General features: G+C 48.2%; 1 protein-coding gene across 1 annotated transcript in view; it reads right to left on the bottom strand.

Annotated features, from left to right (window-relative positions):
- The window catches only part of CTNND2 (catenin delta 2), a 773259-nt gene that overhangs the window by 14647 nt on the left and 734365 nt on the right, over positions 1-24247 (bottom strand). Inside the window, exon 20 of the mRNA XM_039842770.1 lies at positions 1629-1755. Coding sequence (XP_039698704.1) covers positions 1629-1755 — 127 coding nt within the window. The remainder of the gene's footprint in view (positions 1-1628; positions 1756-24247) is intronic.

Raw genomic sequence — 24247 nt, 5'->3', positions numbered from 1 at the left:
CTTTTAAAATTAGAATCTAATATTGCACAGATGGGGAGGTTTATTAAACTATGTTAAGTGTGTAATTATCTTCTGAGACCTCACACACACACACACACACACACACACACACACACACACACACACACCACGGTGGTCTCCAGGAAATCAGGGTGACACTTGGGAGAAACGAAATCATGCAAACAAGTGTTTACTAGGTGTCTTTGACGTGCCTCGCTTAGGAAAGGCCGGGCAGCGCCCCCACTAAGTGGCTGGCATGTTAACATCCTAATAGGATGCTGCTGCTCCTTCTGGCACCTTCCACTCTACTGTGACACTTCATCTTCCTAGCACTGACTGCTTCTTAGTAATTAGAGCTCTTCAAGACGCCATCCTCATGCTTCCCAGATTCAACGGTCTTTACCTTTTTAAGAACTGCAGAAATGTGAGCATACAAGGCCACCTCCGTGCTTCTGAGAGAGGTGGACATTTCTCCAGTCGCGAAGGGTGGGTCGTTTAGGGTGGGACTAACGTTCTAAGCAATAACACCACACCGAAAATACAAGCTTTCGGGAGGCTGGGAGAGGCTCATTTATTTCAGTCAGATATTCCCCATTCATTTCTGATTTTCCCCATCACCCTGACAGTAAAGTGTGGTGTGAGGTTATATGACGCACGTCCTCCAGGGCGGAGGGGACTCTGCTGGGCCACGCTCTCTGCCATCCCCTCTGAGCTGTATTCCAGGAAATATTACTTCCTCAGTGGAAAAAGGGCAGAGAAGAACAAGAAGCGACTTTTCTTAAATAAAAGCCCGTGCGTGTGTGCGCGTGCGTGTGTACGTGTGCACGCACACGTGTAGCTCTTTCTCCATCCTTCTTTCTTACAACAAAAACTGAAGTGCAGACATCAAAAGCAAAGTTTTAAAAACTTATACTTTGACTAAAACCACAATAAAACTCAGGTTCCTCATAAACTAAATGATGTGCTCATATTTCGCCTTTTTTTTTCTCTACTCTTTGGCATTATAGGATGTGACTGAAAGGGGGGTAAAAGTCAAGTCCTTCTACAAGTAAATAAGGGAATTTAAGCAATGGGAAGGTGACAAAGTGAGGAAAGAGACATTAAATGACCTAAAAGTTATGGCCGGTTGTAATAAGAATTTATCAGTGATTTATCCGCCGGTTTAAAGGTAATAACGACAAGCTAATCGGACATGGGGTAGGAATGAAACCCGCAGTGACGTAGTTCCAGTGGATGTCACTGTAAAGGGAGAGACGGCACGTCCTCCCCCGTTTCCTGGGTTATCCCAATTCTAATGAATAAAATGCAGCTCAAACTACTTTAAGTTGGAAAACTCTGACATGCAAACACTCAACGTTTCTTCTTTAACCTCATTCCTCAGTGCATGTGGGTCCATGACATGCATTTCCTGTGCGTGACGGCCGTTAGAGATTTCTAGAAATCTGTTAGAAAGAGACATTTGCTCTGAGTCTGTGTATTCCTACCACAGAGTCCCCACTGAAACCCAAAGAAAACAGATCCATTTGCCATTTCCAGCAACTGTTGGGATAGGCATGGCTGTCCTGTCGGCAGGGTCCGCTAAGGGGCCGGGAAGGAGGGAGACCAGGCTGGCTCCGGACACGTCTTACCTGAGCGGTTGTTGGGAGACACACGCACAGGGGAGATGGAGGGCGTGCGGGAGGAGGAGTAGGGCCTTTGCCGATCCCTCTCGATGGTTGAAGACGAGGCTACGAAGTGATACTGGGACCATCCGTCCTGCAAAGACAGCACGTTCCCAGTAAGCGGGCAAGGCAGAGTGATGCTTCGCCTCCTGACATTTCCAAGTTCCAAGCATCTGAATTTGCAAAAACACTTCTGCCTGCTGTCAAAAGAGATCTCGGAGCTCTGGGCCATTGTCAAGGTTAACAGAGACGAGTGTGAATTGAGACCCACCTCCCGTTCCTCCCAGACAGCCGGACACTGGAGTGCCGGCTTTCAGAGCTTGCTCTCCTTCTCTAATGTGGAATAAATGGTCTTTTGGCAAACCCGCTTTGGCCACAGGCTTTTACTTAAATGGAAACATGATGCTTGGAATGTTGGATGACCCTGAAACTGTCTGTTTTGTGCCTACCTGGTTCTCGCTCTGCCTGGCCCTCTTTTCAACCACCTTTCAAAAGTGTTTATTCTTGTTCCCGGGAACAATCCGTTAGCGATCAGAATGCAGAGCAGGGTCCTCCCTCTGGCTTATCTCCCTTACATTGCTTGGGATGTATCTCCTCTCTGCCATAAACGCCCCCTCCCCGTCTGCTTGACCCCTTCGGCTTGACTGTCGTATTCATGCTGAGTATTCTGCCTTAACTGGTGTGTTCTCTGCTTTGCCCCAGGAGTTATAATTTTCAGTCTAGTGCATACTGGCAATGCCTCCTGCTACTGAGTCCTCCAGTAAGCCTTCCAATATGTAGTTAATAGATGAAAAGCATATGCACTATTTTGCAGTGTAAAAAAATACATAAATACATTATGGATCATTTTATAAATTTAGAAGAAGAAAACAAAAAAAAAAGCCAGTAATTCCCCCACCCCCCGAGATCTCCTGATAACATGTCATGGTATTTCCTTCCAGTCTGTTTTCTTTTTTAATTAAAGCTTCCTTCTATCAAAGTTATATGTCAAATAGTACCGACAGTATAACAAAGAAAAATAGACACCTGCCCCACACCCAATTTCGGCTTCGTAGACGCAACCATTTTCAACTCTTTTAGCTTTTTCTTTTCCTGATAATATTTTGACTTTTAAGGGACTCAGTGCTCTATAAAGAATCTTCGCAAACAAACAGATAAAAGGTTAATGAAGAACGAGCTTCATACTCGTTTCAATATTTGTGTCTTTGTTTATCTAATTCTCATTATTCCCACTCGATTTGATGGGCAGGATAAAGCCAAAATTGTGAAGTACGTTATTTTGAAAGCTATTACTTAGCACACACTGTGTACTTACAAAGGACAAGACTATCTCGACAATCTCATGGGCTGGAAGCTCTTATTGTCCCTATCTTACAGAGGAGGAACCTGAGCCCTAACCATTTAATAGGCCACCCAAGGTCAAACAGTAAGTAAGTAAAGAAACACATTAATACTAAAACGTGGCATACTGGTAAGTGCTTGAAAGGAAACAGCTTAGTGGATGCCAGGTTAGGGGACAGAGAAATGCAGGTGGGCGGTGCTGGCTCACAGAGTGTGGCTGGCCAGGCGCTCTGGGCACAGCTAACGTTGCAGCAGGGGCCTGGAGGATGACAAGGAGCCAGACACTGAAGACAGAGTTTGGGGGTTTCCAGGACACGATCAGAGGTGAAGAAGGCACTGGGGTGGGAAAGGGCTTGGCTCATGGGAGAGCGACAAAGTCCCTGTGACTGGAGAGGAGTGAGCGAGGAGGGGCCGGGAAGACGCGAAGCTTCTGGGCGTCCAGGACGGTCTGGGGAGAGTAGGAGAGAAACAGGGAGAGCACCAGAGAGAGGGAGAGACAAGCCTGGCCGGGGCGGGGGCTGGTGGTGAGCGACGGGAAGATACGGCGTCTGTGCTGGGGATTTGCTGATGACTTGGCTCTCGGGTGTGGGAGAGAAGAACCAAGCTTTACCCCGACACTTCTGATGTGAGCAGTGGGGACAGGACAGGGAACACTGGGAGCGAAGTGGCTTCAGGAACTCAAATCAATACAGCTACTCGGGACCTGCTGGGTTGGAGATGCCTGCTGGACGTGGAAGAGAATCCGCACATCTGGATTTCAGGAGTGAGGTCGGGGCTACGGATAGAATTTTGAAGTTCAGTCTACAGACGTTATTTAAAGCGAAGAGAATGGAAGACAACCTGGCACACGGATGCAAATAGATGAAAGCAGGTCACACGGGGCTGAGCCCTGGGACACCCCGATGTTTATTTAGAGGGTGCGAAGAGCCGGAGAAAATTCAAAAGATACCGAGGAGGAACGGAGGGAGGTGGGCGAAGAATCAGGAAGGCGCGAGGTCAGCTGACACTAGCAAAGGGGACGCATCAAGGAGCGGAAGGAGGCCGCCTGCATCGTGAGGTCTAAGGACTGGCTGCCGGGCTCGGGGCGATGGCAGCCTTCCTGACTGGGACAGAAGCACTGTTTCGGTCGGGTCGGTCAGAGCCTAACTCAGATGGCGCAAAAGATCATGAGAACCGAGGACGGGGAAACGGCCAGCACAGCCTGTGGCATGCGGCGCTTCGTCTACTGACGGGAATGACTCAGCACAGAGGAGGGGACAACTGGTGATCCAGGACAGAAAGAGAAAAATCGCAGGAGGAAAGTCCTTAGGAAAGGAGGGGTTGGTGGGATTCAGCGAACAGGGGGGTCATCGGCCATCGACACAGGACAGGCTGCAGAGCCATGGCTGACGCGAGGCGATCGTTAGACCTGGTGACGGGACGGTGAGAATGTTCTCTCTCTCTCTCTCTCTCTAAACATTTTCTGGAGGGACAGGATGAGGAGTGAGGTCATCCGCTGAGAGCGAGAGAGGCGGAGTTTAGGGAGTAGAAGGGAGAGGAAGAGAAGGAAGGGGAGGGGGAGACGAGAAGAGAAGGCGGGAGACGGTTCTCGAGGTAAACGGGGAGCAAGGCGTCTGTGGCCAGGTGCTGAGAGCTGCCTGGAGGCGTGTGGCAATGAACTCAAAATGAGAACACATTTTCCAGCCGCATTCGGCTGCCCTGGGGCAGGTGTGCAGTAGCTGGAACTGGATGCGGGCGGGCAGCAAAGCGAGACAGGGACGAGAGAGTGTGGAGGGCACACGGCGGAGGAGAGTGAAGACGTGGGGCGGAGATGGAGAATGGCATCTAGTCAGTGGACTGGAGACCCTGGATGGCTCACGGGCTGCTGGCGCGGGCTGCTTCACAGAAGTCAGGGTCTTCCCGAGGGAGGAGAGAAGAGAAAGTTTTGAAAGAGTGATGAGGAACAAGGAGGATGCCTACCCCGCCTCCAAGCTTGGTGACGTGGGGAAGGGGGATGAGAGACGAGACCACCATCCCTCGAGGTGGCAGGAGAAAGAACGGGGCGCGGGGGGCAGGGCCTCAGGGACGGCCTGGCATCAGAGGGAGAAGATTAAGAACAGAAGGGGCAGGTAATCATGACGGGAGACAAAGATTTTGCTGATAGCAGACTATGGGTTAAACGGGGAGAGGAAGCGGGGTGGGCACTGGGGTACATTACGGGCCACACACAGCCTTTGCATGATGAGTCTCGAAACAATGTGATGACCTCGGGCCATTGGTGGTGACTGAGGCCATGAGGGAGGAAGGGTGCAAGGGGTAAGCCCGCCTTAGGGTAAGGGGGGAGTGTGTTGTGGTGAGGGGCAGGTGTCAGGAAGGGAGGAGGACATGTCTCCATGGGAAGTCTGTGCATTTCCGTAACTCTGCAGGACGGTGGCGTCAAAGACAGGGAGGAAGCAGCGCACGGCGGGAAGTATCTCAACAGTGTCTGAACCCATCAGTCATGTAGAGGAACGAGTGAAAACACTATTTCAACATGATATTCCTTTCTTTTGAAGAAGATGCTTTGTTGACAGCAAACATCCTTGAATACGACCAAATAAAAGCGGGCTGTTTTATGTTTGTCTCACTTGCAATTTAGAAAATGTACTCTGGGGTTCCAAGTGGTGGCTCAGGAAATTGCTTTACTCAAAACCTTGGCTTCTTTGGTCATGACAAATAATAATACTCCATATATCATGATAGGTGAGCAAAGACCTTCACCATTAGAGTATCAGCTAACACTTGGTAAGTTCTAACGCCGGAAGAGACACCAGACAAAAATAAACTCTAGGCTTGGTTTCACTTGGTGGATAGCAATGGATTACTCAGTACCTCTGCCTTAAGAGGTGACTGGAGCTGTTTTGTTCAGTGGTTCAGATTTCATGATGCTTAGATTCCTTTGGGACCTTTTAAGTATTTACATCTCTGGAACTGTCAGGAAATGGCACGTAATAATAAAACTATCTACAAATGAAGAACCTCTTATAAGGACACACCAAAGCTTTCAAATCCTTCATAAGACGCAATTCTGAGAATGCTAATGCATGACAGAAACGTAACCTTGCAGGTAACTTGGCTCTAGGGGGTGGGATTTGACGGCAGGTCCCAGAGGATGATGCTGAGTGTGTTTGTTAGAGGCACCGAGAAAGCCACCCCCGAGCCAGACGCCGATGGTCTGCATGCGGGCACAGCGGCTTTGAACAGAGGTGGGAGAGGAAGGACTTGGGGAATGAGGTAGAGTAGAAACCCAACCGAGGGTCTTGACTAGTGCCGTTTCCCAGGCCACAGCTTGGGAGCGCCTGAGAGAGCAAGAAGCGGGGTTCTGGTTACTGCTCCATTTCTATCCTCCTTCTCACTCAGAGGCGCAGAGCGAAAGGTGCCATGGCCAAGAACAAAGGGACAAAAGGAACTTCAACAGTGCTACGTTCGACACTGCCTAGAAGGGAGCTCGCAGTTTTAATTGTGATGGTACGTACTTCCAGCTGTCATAAAAAGCAGTACAGCATCGGATGCTAGAGATCAGGGTACAGATCCATCAACGCTTGTTTTAGTTATGCTGAATAATCAATTACCTTGAGGATACACTTCCTGCCCCTCCACACCTTTTATTGCATGAAATTTTTCATCGTTCAATTGCAAAACATGTTTTGCCTTGTAAAGAAGGGAAATGAAGATATATTTCCTTGAGGAAAGTTATCGCTAACATTTCTTTTCTCCAAATAAGCCAGGTAATACTCGTTCTCTAGACAGCTTGTAATCAATTGATTATTCATTTACTTCCCTCCATCACTCAGAAAGGCTTGAAAGTGGTTTTCACAAACACGTACGACGTGGGCATGGAGGTTTTAAATCATTTTTTCTTTGATCGCTACTTTTTCTTCTTCAGGTTTTAACTCATTACAGACCAGAGGTTTCTGTCCTGTGTTCTTCTCCCTTGGGTGCTTAGCCATAATTCCCCTTTGCATGGACCCTTTGGCTTCCAGGGGTTCCATAAGACAGCTCGGGGAAGCAAAACAGAATGAAGAACCCCCACAGTAACTGGGGAAGCGCCGTTAATCCTCAACACCGACGATAAGCGACTCTTTCGGCGTCTGTCGCTCACCTCCAGCAGAAATTCTGCCCTTCAGCTCAGGACCCAGCCAAGCTGTCAAAAATGTGATATGATATCTGCGCCTCAAATTGGTTTTTCTTTTTAACACATTAAACTCGAAATGGGAGATTGCTAAATTGTTCCAAATATATAGAGATAGAAATCCGAAAGAGAAGAAGAGCTCAAAGTCACTGAGCTTTCAATGGCCATAAGGAATAATCTGATTTTCTTTATCTCACCCTTTTCCTGTCCTTCTAGGAGTTTCAGCTTCTGTGTGAAAGTTCCTGCCGTCTCCCTTTATGACACTGTATTATTCCCCAAAGCTCATCCGGACTGTGTTGGTACTTTTAATGGTCCAGAATGCACGAGGATCAAGGTCATGTTCTTCGCAGCTTCACAATCAGGGGACTTCGTGGTATGTCTACATGGTGGTCACCCTGTTTAGTCCCTACAGATCTTTTGAGGTCCCTGGATTTATAACAATCCCTATTTTATTTTTTTGAGCATCCTGCAAACAGCTCCAAGAAGATCGTGCTGCCAAAGAGACTTTCTCTAAGAGTTTACATGGTGGGGCTAAGTGGGTTGCAGACCGGTCTACGTGACGTTAGCATGACTCACTCGCCCCATAGCTTCTTACTCTGGCAGTTGTGCAGGACCCCGATCAAGATTAGCACACGCACTTGTTAGGTCTGTGTGTGAAGGATGAGCTACAGCTGCTTGTCAAGGCTCAAAACTACTTAACCTTGGGCCTCTCTGTCGACAGAGAGGTGAAATTAGAAAGCTGTCAGGACTCAGCCCTTCTCTCCAGCACACGTTAGTGTCATAATTACTGGTAAGCTCTGCGTCAGTTGCTTTTCCATAAATAAAGGTCAAAGTGACTCACTCAGCAAAGGGAGTTTTAAAAATAGTAATGCCTGGGTCTCAGGCCCTGAGATGCTGTTTAAATTATTCTGATCTGCCTGGTCATTGGTATTTTTCAAGCCCGCAGGTGATGTTAATGAGTAGCGCAGCTGGAACCACGGCTCGGGGTTTCTATGCACAGGTGGCAGTGACTAATAGCGGTACGGAATATACTTTAATATGCTCAGTCCTAGGAGGCCCTCAAGTCTCTACTCCATTTGGGAGTGTCCGATAAGGCATTCTCAAGGTTGACTTCCAAACACAGGTCCCAACCTCAGAAGAGAGAGGTGCCACACACACAGGGCCCCAATCACACCTGACTGCCCAGCATTCACTGGCCATGTGATTCAATTTCACATGTCTGTGCCTTTGATCAGGCAGCTCCCTGCCCTGACATGGCACTTTCCCTTCCCAGCCTGTCTAGCCTAACTCATCTGGCTCAGTTTTGGGCTGGGTAAATAGGAGGCAGGCAACACGTGTACATCAAATCACTATTGCGAAATGAATCATGCCTCCAAGGTTTGAGAGAGCTTTTAGCAACGCTACTTAGCATTGTTTTCTTCCCCTGCTGTGAGCAAAATGCTAAGACATCATGCTACAGATGGCTGCAGCCCTGTCCGTCTCCCCAGCTGTGGGGTGGGGCCGCGGCCACAGACCCTGAAACACAGAGGTACCTAATATATGCCAGTAAGATGTCAGATGACTGCATTAATTATTGTAAAATGAAATGGTAATCAGTGCTATCGGCTTTACGGCTAGGCTCTAAGTTCTTCGATGTTACTGTTTTACAATCAATGAAGGTTATCAGAGCCTTATGGTTTTTTTTCCTTTGATATTTTAGCTTAGAGCAAGCTCGTCAGTATCATCTGCTGTTGGTACATCTGTCTTTCAGGACATACTTGCAGCTAGGCTGAAGGCAATGTTAGTTTAGACAAAAACGACGTCAAAAGAAAAAGTGGCCGACAGTTTGCCTGCTCCATTTTAGATGGTACTTCTCAGCTGCCCACGTTTCAGCGCGAGGTATATAAAATTCCCTCCTCTTTAACCAATCTTGTAAATAATTTTGAAGCGTCGTTCTATCTGCCGCACCTGGTTTGGATTGCTGCCGATCCCGTTCGTAGCTCTCAGAGCACGACTTTGCCCACCACCCCAACCCCATCGCCCCTGTTTCTTGCATCCTGCAGCTCAGAAAACACGTGCACCTGTCCACAGCAAATATACTCAGTTCTCCCCAAACGCCAGTCCCCAGACGAGCCAGGGAAAAGGAGAGGGGAGAGTACATCGATTTCTCATTAGATATGCTCCAATATTTCTTACAGTTGGGTACTGGAGCCCACGGCTACTTTTGGAATGTGCCCATCATCACATGAAGGGACTAGTTTCCGAACGGGGCCTCCTGTGGGAACATGACTGGGCAGGGAACAGCGATGACCGGAGCTGGGTGCAGTGCCTGCCAACGGGATGCGTGTAGAACACAGGGGTGGCATGAAATGAAACCGCCTTGTGGGCGTGTCCACAGACTGGACATCCTGCCACTGCCAGCCAAGCCGTGAAGGCACCGCCCCCCCACCCCGACCTTCAGTGCTGCATCAGAGAAGGGAGGAAGGACGCTGGCCCGCAGGGGTGGCGGGGAGGGGTTGGGGAGAGAAGTTGTTCCATCTGTATAATAATGAGTTAGAGGCAAGGGCAAGGGAAGAGTAAAGATCTTAAGGGTTGTCTTGTCTGGAGGATCTGGTGTTTAGGGAAAAACAGTTATATATCAAATCCTCATGAACGTGTGTCAGGAGGTGAGATGAACAGGCGATGGAATTTCATGGTACTTCTGTGGTGATCTGTGAGCTCTGGAAGGAGGCCCCCTTTCAGACTGGACAGAGATGGGGTGGAGGGAGCTGGTGAACAGCCACCGCTTTTCACCGTAAGTGAAATGCTGATGCTCCTCCCATTTACAGATCTGTGTCCAAAGCACGTTGGGAAAGTTTTATCTTCTAAACTTTGAATTTAGATTTAACTAACCTTTTCTAATGACGAGTGGCATTTCTGACTCAGATAAGAGCTTCCATAAATAATTAACCTTGAAAATGGAGAACAGCTGTTTCCTTCCATCGGGCATAGTTACCATACAGTCATTGGTGGTTTTCCTACCTTTTTAAAGACAGCTCTGGAATTTCTTTAATCCGATAAGATTTATTTGGCCTCTGAACAAGGATTTCTCAGTAGGCATACAGAGACTCTTCCGTTCTGAAGTAACGGATACAAGTTTTTTTGGTGTTAGCTGTCCTTGAAGGCTCTCAGCTCATAAAGCTTGTCAATTCTCATTTGCTTTGAGTGACTTGAGATATAAAGAAAGTGTGGTGAAAATCCTTTGGGCTTTTAGAAACCCAAGTCCATCCACTCATTCAACTTAGACCACTTACAGCTCGTTACCTGTGTTTGCTACCAGGATTTCTCCATCAGGAACCTATTTTTTTTTTCAAATAAAAGTCAAGACATGAATTGCTGCCATCTCCCGAAAATGGTACCCGGCTAAGATGTGACTGCTCACTCATGCAAAACTCGATGGCTCAAAATGGTGCCAGTTTTCCAGTCATTTTTTAAGTGGAATAAAACTATTCATGTTATCACGTGAAGCAGAGAAAAAAAAAAGATTCCAAATTAGTGGTAGTTACTAGTACGTCCTCCTTACTTCACTAAAAGGTATTCATTATACTGTGAACGAAAATGGGGCTCTGTAATAAACAAACATGACAAGGACAGTGACCGAAAGTAAGCTCACAGGATGATCATAAATTCCTACCTGGGCAGGTCATGGTGGGTGGTCACGCCCCAGGCCTATACTTTCTTTAGTGAAAGGCTAATCTTTGTCTTAAGCAAGCCCCGCCCACTGTTTTTGTGCATCTGTGTTAACATACCTTTGAAATGCCAGAATCATCCTCTTTTTGAGACCCCCTGGAGGCATAACCACCCTTAAAGGGGCACAGGATCTTGTTGCTCTTGTACCATCCCTACATACTGTGAGGGTAACTGTGACCTATTCCGCAATCCAGTCACGGAGATTTCGCTGTGGAATGTGGAGACCCTGAGGTTAGGACCCCGGGTGAGCTAGGGCCTCACTCGCCTTCTCTGCCTCCTTAATTTACCATCAATGGATTTCACATAATCTTCCTTATGCTTCCTCCTTTGATTCCAAATGTCTAAAAAGAACCCCAAAAGTGCCCATCTCCGGAGCATTTTCTCATTCTGCTGAGATCTTTCGGGCATGTCCTCAGTTTGGCTCCAATAATGTCTTATAAAATTTTCTATAGGTTTGGCTGTTCTTACATCAACAATATAGAAAAAACATGGATGTAGAATGTTCACAGTCTGTGTAATTGAAGACCAGGCCAAATCCTGCATGCCAATGAAAACTCAGCTCCTTTTTTGCTACAATGAAACAAACGAGCTTCCATCTATTTTTAAAGGAAACTGTTTGTTAAAGATTCTTTAAAACTAATTCCATCAACAATTCCAAAAGCTATTAGAGTTAAACATTTAAACGAATCGTAAGGGCCAAAAGGGAGTACTTGCAGTTTAATGCAGAGATAAATACCACCTGACATACCCGTTGCTTTCATTAGTTTGTTTCATCTTTGTGCTTCTAATAAAATTTAATTAAATTGTTTTAGATACTTAAGGTTACAGTACATATAAGGATAAAAATCTGCAGCATCATCATTTAAAAGCAAATACTGAGTAAATCCATTTCAGGAATTCAATTTACTACCACTGGCCTAATTCTGAAGCACCAAGATCACCCAGAAGATTTGACAAGTTGGAAAGAATTTATATAATGTGGTTCAAGAAGATGTACCAGTTAATTACCAGTAGTCAATAGGTACCAACGCGATGCGGAAAACCTGCTCAGGGAAACTGAAATAAGACCAGACTGGTCCTCTTGTTTTGTTGGTCTGCCTTGGAGCCCTTAAAACAAAGAAAGGTCTTTAACAATGGACTTTGGTTCCACGCAGTGCTGCAAAGTTAAATTTTGGGGCAAAGTCGAACAAAGTTCAGTCTTCAGGCTTATTAATCCAAAAGCCTGGCTTCTCGTATGGAAGTCCTTCCAACATTTGGAAAGCCGGGTATTTCACATATATGTTCACCAGTGGTCAATACGCTCGAAGCTCACCCTGGGTCCTATCATCAAGGTCTCCACATTCCGCCTCGTTTCTAAGTGCATCAGACCATGGAACGGAAGCGGAGTTGATGAATTCGCCTTCTGCTAGGCTTAAACTTGGGGGTAGCTACACTGTTGTGTTTCTTTAACAAACATTAATATGTGGCTGGCACTGTAGAGACACAGAGGCCAGAACAGGGAAAGGGGTTAAGTAGGCATGGCTCCCGAGTGGGACATGGACATTTAAGAATGATCACATCACATCACATTTGCCGTAAAAGCCATAAAGGAAAGTACTGGTTACTATGAGAGGCCTTTACTAGCCTCGAGGAAGTGACAGTCACATGGAGATGGAAGTAGCTGGGCTTGGTGGGACAGCAGAGAAGGCCTTCTTGGCTGAAGAATAACCTGTGCCCATGCGGTGCAAAGGCTCTGTGGCTGGCACAGCCTTGTGCCTACGAGGAAGAGCAAGGAGGACCTGGGAGGCTGAGACAAAGTGTTTGAGGGGAGGCTACAGGAAGGCGAGCGTGGAGAGCTTGGTAGGTCTTTACTGTGAGAGAAACTACGCTTCGGTCAGGGGACTGACAAGGTGAGATCTGCTTTTATAAAAGTGTATTCTGAATGCTCAAAGAAAAACAGATTGAGGATGGTAAAGCAGATTCCACCAAAACAACCAGGCAGCAACTGCATCAGGACCAAGGACAGATGAGAGAAGTAGCTGGGGCTTGGTGCTCAAGAGAGTTGAGATAAGGAAGAAAGGGGTATGTGTCGGGGCAATTTCTAGATTTTGGGAAAGAAGCACCAGGTGGGTGAGATGATAATTTCTGCGATGGGCAACAGTGGGGCAGAGTAGATGTGGGGATGATTTCAGGAGCCCTGCGTTGGGCGTGTGCACAATCAGGGCTGCGAGCTACTTAAGTGGAAATAGCACGTAGGCAGTTGTACATGTAAGCGAAGAGTCCAGGAATGAAGCCACCTAGACATGGCGCCCTTGGCTTTCAGATGTATTTAAAAACCTTGGGAGCAGATGAGATCATCTGCAGTAGAAGGTAGAGGGTGAAAAGCTAAGATGCCTCAGGGAAGACCAGGTGCCTACGAAATAGACGGAGACGGAGCTGTTTGCAAGGGCAGAAAAAGGCTGGAGAGAGTGGTGGCAACAAGCCCAGGAGGACGCAGCGTGCGGGAGGGGCGCGTGCCCAGGACTGCTGACCGGACCCCCAGCTCATTTCCTTTCCTTCCTGGACACGCAGCCAGACCGCATGTCCCAGCCTCCCTTGCGGTTTCATATGGCCATGAGACAAGATCCAGCCAGGGGAGCATGAGATGACGGAGATGTGCCATTGCTATACCACGTGGCACGGGGAAGCCACAGGTGTAAGGAGCCGGTTTCTGAGCGTCCACTGGGAGAAGAGCTGACCTACCTGCCTGAACACCTGTATGGGATGCTTACCCGATCAGGAAAGTGAACTTCTACTGAGTTGGATCATTAGATATTCAGGTCTGCGCATGACAGCGAGGCACCGTCCCTGACTAATACGGACAATGAGACCAGTCGGGTCTTGCCGTTAGGAGCCGTTTCAGTGAAGGTGTGAGGTCAGATGCCATGTCTCACTGCAGGAGGCTGGAAAGTGGGAGAGCAGGCACAGTGCACAAGCTCCGAGCTCTCTAGAAAGCTAACCAGAGAACTTAACTCTGAAGGGTAGCAAATGTGAGGGCAGAGGGTAAGAGAGAAGACGAGGGGGGCCGGCTAGGAGAGGACAGTTCATGTTTTAAGCTGGAAGCCCAAAGAGGAAGTGTTTACTACGGAGGCAGAATGACCACAGGAGGGGGCCAGGCAGAGAGACAGGAGGGAGACTGACATCGCGCGGTTCTGTTTCTAACAAAAAGAATCAACGAGAAACCTGGATGATCGATAGGGAAAGTTTTCTCTTGGTTTAGAATAGAACCCAATAAAGATAAGCACAAATTAAAACGACCGAAAAATAATGATTAAAATTCCAGTTTTAAGATGGAGAAAGGTAATCCAATATGTAGGTGGCATTTACTTTGTGTTCCCAGTACCTAAAACGAAGCCTAGAACATAGCAGGTACTCAATAAACATGAGTTGGTTGAATGAATGAGTGAATGAATGAATGAGTAACTAGGAGTGGCCGTTTGTCAACAGGATTACACAGGGAGTGAGAGAATGGGCATGGGACAGCACGGACTGGCGTAGAGGAAAGGCTGGGTCGAGGAGTACCGTCATTTATATTTTTGATGCTATATCTTTGACCAGTGGTGAATCTGTCATCTGGTTAAATGGGTCGCTTCCGGTGAGCATAGCATGACTGGCTGTCGGTGGAGGACACGGGCACTGTGAGTTCCTCGGGCTTCGTCACGGGGAACCGCTGACAGCCTGTGATGGGCATTGAGCCGAGACAGGGCAAGGAGTAACAGGAAGCAGCTGAGCTGCCTCCACACTGTGTGCCACCCTCACGTCTTGCCTTGGGTGCCGTCAACGTCCTCTGCATCGCTCAAGATGCAGAGACGACTCTGACCCCTGAAGTCTTCCTTCCTTCCGCACCGGGCGGGCTTCTCTGCGGAGGACGAAGGAGGCATCGACTTGGGACAGTTTTCAAAACCGAAGCCCACCAGTACGTGGAACCTCCGTGGGCTCGCCAGGAAAGTGGTCCTGAGAAGCAGCGGGCGCAGATATCCGAAGCAAGACTCGAGCCCGCACGGCATGCCCGTCGTGAATGCGAGCATCTCCCAGCCTTTCCTTTCATGTTCTCGCTTTGTGACAGAAACCCTGCTTTTCCAGTTAGGCCCATTCCTTGAAAGGGGGAGACCATTCTAAATTATCCGAGTGCGTCTGACGTAATTACAAGGGTCCTTGCGTGAGAGATGCAGGAGGGTCACCGTTAGAGAAGGTGCTGTGACCACAGAAGCAGAGAAAGATGCTGTGCTGCCGGCTTAGCAGACGGAGGAAGGGGCCACTGGCCAGGGAGAGAGGCAGCTTCTAGGAGCCGAAAAAGGCAAGAAAAAGGATTCCCGGAGAGCTTCTGGAGGGAACACATCCATGGCAAGACTTTTCAGCCCAGCGAGATCCATTCTGCACTCGGGGCTTGCAGAACTATAAGATCATGAACGTGGGTTTTTACGTCACTAAGTTTGTCATACTGTGTTAATACAGCAATAGGAAACTAACACAGAGGGTGACCCATTTCTAACTTTTTAAAAGCCATGTGTACTTTGGGTTTGCTAGACACACAGTTGATTAGAACTGTGGACAACTCGGAGATGATTAGACGCCGGTGACGAAGTCCTGCAACAGAGCGATCTTGTGGTCTTTCCCTATTTGTCTCCATTTTGGCTAAAGAGGAAGGCGGGAGTAAGAGACGCCATGTTGTTCCACATGCTTCAGGTAAAGTGTTAGATCATCACTTACTGGTTGCAAAGGTGGAGGATAAAACAAAACAGACTTCTGGAGTGTCAGCACATGACCTGTCTCCGGAGTCTACAAGCTTAGGTTGAAATTCATGAGCAAGTAGAAGGGGCCAGTGTGAGAGCTTCCTTGGAGGGGGTCGGCGGGCTGGGCGACCCTACCATCCAGCTCCTGGAGCCCAGGGAGTGAACGACTTCTTCGGCTTGGCCGTGGACTCTCTCGCGTTTGGGGATTGTAGGGCTGGTGACCCCAGTGCCAGCGGCAGACCCACTATGGAACTCGAGAAGTTCAAGCTTCAGGTCTGTCTACCACATGGGCCTGTACTGAATTTTATATTCCCGAGGTGTTCTCTTCTGGAACAAGACTTTCAAAATTACCTAAGCTACAGGGGCACAGTATCTGTCTCCACCTTGATCTAAGTGCGGTGTAGCGGTGGACGCCGATGACTGATAGAGCATTCAGAGCAGTTAGCTGGAGGAGGCCAGGTCCAGGGCAGGGGTCCTCAGGGGCAAACACAGCACTGCCCCCGCGAGAGGAGGGGCTGGCACGTGGGCGTCTCCCAGAGGCAGAGTGGACAGGTGCCAGGCTGCGATCGCACAGGCTCTGTCCTCCGCTCCTCTGGCCCCCGTGCCCTGCCAGAGCCTGGTGGGTGGGGGGCACTGAGACACGGGATGGAACGGCTTACGAGAGGGGGAACAGACGGAGATGGGGAGAGAAGGCACTGACCACACTCTTTTTGCCCAAGCAAATCAGGACTCTTACAGATGAGACATCATCCCATCTACCGGGGTCCCCTGAGAAAGGAGCGCCGGGTTTAAGCCAGGCGACGAGAATGGTGGTGGATGCACATTAAACTTAGGGAGTGTTCTAGCTCCTGACCCAATCCCTCCCCTGCCTTCCGTCTCTGGGGTATTTTTGTAGGTTTTGATGTAAAATGTTCCGGCTAAAGCCTTGAGGAAATGGTCGGTCTGGGCGCTGCTCTGCGTGACCCGCCCCCCCACGCTCCCCCTCCTCCTGTGACATGGGGATCCGCCCCGGTGACGGACATAACTTAGTCACTTCTTGTTTAGCTGCTGCCATGTGCATCGATTTCCACTTTTGCACAATTGATTTTTGCTTCCTTTCCCATTTGTGCCTTTGTTTTTGGACGGGTACCATATGATGAGTGTTGGAGAATTGTCTCGGAGAGGTCAGGGGACCTCATGAGGGAAGAAGACCTAATTTGTCAATACAAACAACAATGAGCAAGTGCCTAGATTTATGGAGGAGACAGTATCACAGCTGAGTTTAACTTCTCCGCCGTTTTGTTTTCTCCCCCGACCTGACATCCAGCGATTTAGAAAAGAAAGAACTTGAGAAGCTGCAATTGTAAGTTCTGAGGACACCAGACTTGGGGTTGTTTTGGATTCTGGCCAAAAGTCCTTATGCCCTTTCAGTCGTTTCTTGCAGAAGAATTTTCTGGTACGGTAGAAAGATTAATAAATTCCCGATAAGCCATTTCCTTGATCAAATGACAGCTCTACATGAAGTAGTTTCATTTATTTCTAGAGAGGATTTGCTGCTTTTCTATACTCAGAAGGAAAACTCTATTAATTCTCAAAGTGGCACCATGCTCAAGTGAGTATTAAAGTATTTCTCACCCTTCTTACACTGACTTAAAGATCAAAAACTTGGATTTTGACCACGTCGTGCTTCTTTTCCTTGATAGCGTTTGACAGTATCTTTCCAGTTCTCATAGGAACCCGGTATTGATTAGTTGACGTCCTTCCAGGAGATGCGGCCGAGGGAAGGGTGTGAAGCATGCGCCCCGAACTTCGCTTTGCAGCGAGCAGGACTGTGGGCCCATCAACACGCAGGGGCCAGTCCCTTGGGAGCAGTGACAGACGACGTGGGCTTCGCGTCCAGTCTCTTCTCCGCTATGGCCGGGATGCTGGAAGAAGTCCGCAGGCATCCCTTACCCGTCCATAATTGCTTACTGATTTCTTGTTTTGTGAGTGCAGTGGCGACAAGAGCCAGAGATGTGACCACCCAGAGCAGTAAGGAGAGACAGCCCCGTGTGGGACGGGCCGTGGGGGCCATGACTCCAGTCCTGTCAAAACTCATCATTCACCGGCCAGACAGTGCGTGCAACCTGAGACTCGATTTCTCAGCGACAAAAGGAAGGACACATAAAGATTGGTTTCCCGTTTTGTTTCTTTCATCCAAATGGCAACAGTGAATACAATCTCTCTATCTAGAGAAACATGACCTTATTCAGTTTCAAGCACAGGCAGGGTGGCGTTCTCTGAGGCGGCGGGTCACCGTGCAAGATACTGATATTTCACGTGGCGGGTGGAGCGTGGGGGGCTCTGTAGGAACGTGACTGAAAAAGACACCGGGCCAAGTCCATCAGTGCAGAGAATACTCTAGTTTCTAACCTCGCTGACGGTCAACAAGAGTTTGACGCTGACATTTGGTCTGTCTTTGATCTGATCCCTGCGTTTACGAACCAAGGGTTTTAATTACTCACAGAGGGGTTGGGTAAATACTGTCCTCTGTGAAGCCCTCTGACATACTTAGAGCACAATAATGAGTCTCAGCAGCATAAGCTGAACAGTGCAGAGATCAGCTCCTCCTCTATGACAGGGACTGCCCTGTCCCTTTCCACAGGAGCTCTGCAGGGTCTATTTTAAGGGGATGGAAGGGCAGGGGTGGCATCCCCTCCGTCCCCACAGCCTTCTCTTAGTGCCCAGTGCTCGAAGGCCCTTCCACCGTGCTGCCCCGAAGCCTCCTGCTCCTCCTCTGAGTCCATCTCGGGACATGTCAGCCTCATAGCACAGGGCAGGGCCGCTGCACCTGGAGCTCCCCATTTCCCCTAAGATCGGTTACCCCGAGAACTGCCGTAGTCCAACTGCCATGATCCCATGGCATCACGTGGGTTGGCCCGGGATGGCTCCAGGTTGCTACGGTGGTTTTTCTAGGAGCTCAGAGTCTCCGAGAGGCTTTGCTGGGGCAGATGAGAGCTGGGGATTAACATGGAGCTGAGCTGGTGCGTTTATCCCGGGAAACTAGAAACGAGCCCCATACCAGACAGATGTCACGGGAGCTGACGGGGAATTTTCTGGCTGGCAACTTGACCTAGGGGCTGACCACAACTGGGTAGAAATTAATCCGCAGCCTGGGAAACATCCGCCATGCTGGCTGTAATTCTTTAATGAGGGGTTAGTTTACTCCAACATAGATACGAAGATCTTGTTGGCGTTTTTAATGATTAAACATTAACATAGAACTATGTAACTATAATTGAAAAAAGACTTTGATCCGAAGCCTAAAGTCTTTGTGAAATTTTGTTCAAATCTGAGTCCACAGGATAAACAAGCTTACATTTGACATGACTGCCATGTAAATAACACTTGAGAGCAAAACGGACCAGTAAAACTATCATTGAGTTTGTGTCCGGGAAGCCCTGCTAAATCATTCTTGGACCAAACGTCTCATGAAGACCAATAAAACAATGAGCTGGACTGGCTGAGGATTAGACAAACTTCAGTTTTCCATGTTGTTAAGCTGAGGGTTGAATTGGAAGCTGTCACAGACACTGGCAGGCAACAAGGAAATTTAGAAGTTCAGGAAACGAAGCAGTTCAAGTCAACTAAGAATGTAATTAAAAAACCCAAACGGTTCAACTAGTTATTTTTTCCAAAGATAAAGGTATGATTTATTTCATTTTCTTCATTCCTATTTTCTAGCCCAATGTAAGGCTGCCTCTTTTAGGCAGTACTTGTGCATTTTGTATGATATACATTTATGATGTCCCTTAACTCAGAATTCTGTTCATTAGGAGTTGATATTCATTGTACTCAGGTTGGAGGCAAGTTTCACTACAATTTCTATGAAGAAATGACTTTTAATGTAAGTTCATAATGGAAATCCTTTCACAATTAATATCTGAACCAAGAAAGCGGTTTTCTATAAAAGTATAAATAAATCTTATCTAGATATTAAATATTACAGCACTGTATGCTGCGATATTTTTAGCAGTACGTTCAAGCTATTCGTGTTGCTCCAAAGTCATTCTTTAAAAGTTTAAATTTTTTACTCATTCAAACTAATTTGCCTACAATCATTTCAGATTAATAAGGAATGACCCTGATTCAGACCTGGGGAGACATCGGAGAGAGACTTTTCAGGGGAGGTGATATAACAGGTGTGGGAAAATGAAGAAGGTTTAGATGGGCAAGTGGGGTGAAGCATGGCCTTGAGAAAAGCTTGAGAGAGCGCGTAAGAAGAAAATAGGTTGGAACTGAGATGGCTGGTGGCCAGATGCGGATGATGACAAAGAGCCAGGCCGGGGCTGCTCCGGAAAGCTCTCGTGTGCTAAGATGTCTGGACTCCATCCTGAGGGCATAGGAGCCACTGAAAGGGGGTGCTCTGCGAGGTCATCTAATCAGACCTGCGTTTTAGAAAGTTCACCTTTGCTGCCCTCTGGAGCATGGAGGACAGAGCGCCTAAAGGCGGGCGCCCAGTTAGAAGTCCGCGACAATGACGCAGAGGACGGAAGACCGCCGTCCACGGCCGTCCACGCCGTCCACGGCCATGACCGCAGAAGGGAGTGGATGAGGGAGAAGCCTGGGGCTTTCTGGCGGGTGGATGCAGACGTGATGTGGGAAGGAGAGGGAAGAGCCAGGGTGGCCCCTGGATGCTGGCAGGGTGATGAGTGGACAGTTGTGCCAGTCACTGGTCAGAGGATGCGCGAAGAGGCGCCAGACCCTGGAGAAGGCGGCCTGCTGGGGCTTGATTTCATCTGAGGTGCTGTGGACATCTGAGTAGGTTATCTAGCAGGCGGTTAGATGTATGAAGAGAGATTGGGGCCAGACAGATTTGGGGGAGCACCCTGTGTGGTGGGTAAGCGAACCCCGGGCGGAGTTATGGACACCTAGGAAGGGGCTGTGTGGGAGATGAGGAAGATCTAAACTCAGAACCCTTGGGACATCAACATTTAAAGAATAAACAGGAAGAGCAGCCTCTAAACAGTAAAGAAACAGCACCCGGAGGGCCCGAGGGGACAGTGATGCTGACGTCACGAGAAGACGATTCTTGTGGGTGATGCTGTGACCACAACGTTTTCAAGCTAGAAACATACAGGGTGACGGTGGGGTCTCTCTCGGGGGAGCACAGCAGGCAGAGGGCTGAGCTGTGACTTGAACTCACGGCTCCTTATTCCCACCCCGGGCTTGTCCACAGTCCTCAGTCCCACACTGGTCTTCGGCGCACTTGACCTGCCATCCACCCCAACTCAGCACCAACGTGGAATAAAAGGAGTCGCACCACTTCGAAAACCGTGGCAGCTCTCACTGTCGTGAGTGGCCTTCCTACCAACCCTAACGTTAGTAACGTGCTCTTCCTAAACCTCCCACGCGAGACTCTTCGCTCTGGGACACTGTTTACGGCACCGAGATTGCTGGCAGGCACAGCGGCTGCGAAGGGGACACTGAGTTAGGCGTGCAGAGCGTGGAGAAACCAGGAGGAAAGGAAGCTGTGCAAACGTCCGAGGAAGTGGTGATGATGATGATGACAGATGAAATCCTTGGGTCCGAACACCCAGCTGCACGAAGACAGGAAGGCGACGAGCGTCTGGCAGCCGAACGGCATAAAAAAGTGTTTTAGAATTAATGGCAAGAACCCTCCCCGGTACGTGATGCTCCAGTTCACAAAAGCTCTCTGCTGACTGCCACGGGAGATGGTCGGCAACCGGCCAGGCAGGGGTCACGCTGTTTATTTCATGCACGAGAACCCCGAGGGACCAGGACGGGGCTGACGGAGAGATGCCCGCAGGCTCCGTGAAAGAATAGGAAGGTTCTTTAACGCAAGGGTTGAGGAAAGTTCCCGACTCTGGCACACAAAGTAGAAGGAAGGCGTCATGGGGTCCAGCCCTCCCACGCCTCTAGGGTCCGGCAGTACGTCCAGCTGTCTGGAGAGAACGTTCTGCCAGCTGCAAGAATGGCCACGTGCCATTTTAAGAGACTGTCAGAAACGGCCGTTCACCAGGTTCAGGTGGCTGGAGACAGAACAACCCAGCACAGCTCACAGCGTTAACTGTCAGGCCAGGTGAACCGATGGTTCCGTCCTCACTGTCCCTCAGCCACAGTGGGGCCCGCGGCCACCCACAGACAGGGTCAGTTCTCACACTGACGGGCAAGGGGGCTCGAGACACTTGGCCAAGGTCACACAGCTGGTTAAGTGGCTGCGCCGTAATCTCTGGCCATTTGCTTCTCAGTGCTGTGCAATCTGAACTTCGCCAAGCAGTGGCCATGAGCCTCTCAGGCACTAACTTGCCCCGAAGCTGTATTAGTAGTTGGGTGCTTTTCACTGTCTTCCTTCTGCTTTGAATAAACTTGGAGGAACAGATTCATTTTGGGACGCTACGTGGCAGAAGGGATGCTGGCGAGCTGGCATGCATGTGGAAAAAGACAGCAATGGCGAAGTCATGGAAATGCTGATGTACCAGGACGGGGCATGTTTGGCCCGGGGAGGGTTGACCTTTGTGGACACGGGATGGCGAGCTTCAGAAACGGGAAGGCCATCAGAGAGGAGGGAAATTCGGCTTTTTCAGAATGGCGGTGGAGAGCAAAAGTTGCAGATACAGAGATATTTGCTCGACGCAAATAAGAAGGTCTGAATAACCGGAGCCGCCCTACCACGGAATAATGTTCCTCGTTAGGTAGCAGCTGCAGTTGATGTTAAAGGCGTTTGAACAAAATGAAATGACGACCAGAGTCAATATTGCCTTTCTTCTTTCAGTAAAATGACGACCTTCCTCCGGCCCCTGGTTTCAGCGGGGATCCTGGCTGCCCGTCCTCCCTCACAGCGGGGTCTAGCTGTATAAACGAGTTCCTGATCCTGGGATGCGGGCGGGCGGGAGTTTGGCAACTGCTGTACTACTTGCTTAAAAGGACATGGCTTGCCTTTCCTTCCCCTCTCTCTTCCTATGGGCCGAAATGAACGGGACAAGGGCTGGGAGCTTTGCCCACAGAGGCGAGCACAGCACTGTGGCCGGCAAAAGCAACAGGATGGCTCCCAGCCCACCCCCTGCCCGCACCTGGGCTACCTGCCTAACCAGGTACAGCTCCACGACAGGAAAAGAGACATCTGTCTAGCATGAACTAATGTAGTTTTCAGTTTCTCTATTACAGCGGCTCAGACTGTGTCCCAACCCATAGAAATATTTCTTGGAGATGTACAAATTAAGGTATTATGCAAAGATTTGTAAGCGATGATTTCTACAAGCTTTTAATTCTGTACCCACCCCTGCCCATTTATGTTTTCTTCCAAAACCAGATGTCCCCAGTCTCCACCGTCGTCAGACATGAGCACTCCATTATGTTAGCGACCTCATTTTTTTTTAAAGTACCGAGGTTCAAAAAATCAAACACTTTTGATCTCCTGATCCCTTTTATTTAAATCTCCATATCAGGTCTGTTCCTAAGGTTCATCTCATTTTCCTTTAGAAACATCTTCTGCAATGACACGGATGATAAAGATATTGTAAAGTTCTGTGTGTGGTTATCTGAACTTAAAAAAGTGGCATATTATTTAGCCTGCATGTGAAACATACTTTTGCAATTATTTTCCCTCAGGGAGAGAAAACAGAGTCCAGGCCTCACTAAAGTTCAAGGTTTGGATAATGCAAATATGTTTTGGCTCAGAGTGTATCAGGAATCAGACATAATTTTGTATTGGTCAAAACACCAAGCCAGAAGCATATTCTGATTTATTAAAGGTATCTCTAAGTAGAATAAAGGAGCCGAGATAATGAAATGAGATTCTGGCCTGTGTGCCTGGGTTCTAGGAGGAAATAAGCCGGTGACAGGCTTTTAATTGTCCCATAAACATGCTGTTTTCATTTCAAATTTCATCTCACCGCTCATGTTTTTTTTTCTCTTATTCATAATGCCCTCACGTCTTTTCTAATTTACGCACTCACAAGTTCTTCAAGACTTTGCTCTATAATTTTCCTACCCTTCATTTGTCCCTTAAAATCTGTAGTATATAATTCCAAACCTAGTGAAGTTGTCAATAACTGTTCCTTATTGCTTCCCAGGTCTTAAGTTTTCTCTGGAATCCTTCCCTTTTAAAGTCCATAATAGGTGTTTAATACATAGATCTGAAGCACGGATAATTAAAAGCTATGGATCATAGATGTTTTTCAATGATACGAAAGTTGTCAATGAAGAAAACAGAAATCTATTCCTCTGCTAATTATAAACAATCCATGAGGATGAATGGATTTGGTTTTCTCACAAAGGGACTTTTCAAGAAGAAAAGCTTTTGTGAATTTTGAGCTTTGTTCGTAGCAGAACTTATGATATTCGGCATAAAGATCCTCATTTTATTTCATGGAGGCATAATTCGGGAATTATTAAGATCAGTTCTTTCTCTATTCTCTTTAATTATCGCTCAATTAAAAACATCAGCATCAGTTTCTCCAGCCTGTATGAATGAGAAGGCATCTTTCAGCAAAGAAACGTTCATGATTTGACTGAAAGCGAAGTTTATTTGAGGCATTAATATTTCATGGAGCTTCTGGACCCACTGATTCAGAAAGACCAGCTGCTTTCTAATTTATAGCATGTTTTTCTTATCTCACTGCCTGTCTGGCTGAAGGTCCCTGCTCTGGGAGAGA

The sequence above is a fragment of the Pteropus medius genome, unplaced genomic scaffold, assembly GCF_902729225.1.
Source record: "Pteropus medius unplaced genomic scaffold, Ma_sr-lr_union100, whole genome shotgun sequence".
In the NCBI taxonomy this organism is placed as follows: domain Eukaryota; kingdom Metazoa; phylum Chordata; class Mammalia; order Chiroptera; family Pteropodidae; genus Pteropus; species Pteropus medius.
Note: the sequence above shows the minus strand (reverse complement) of the source record. Positions and strands in the feature narration are given on the sequence as shown.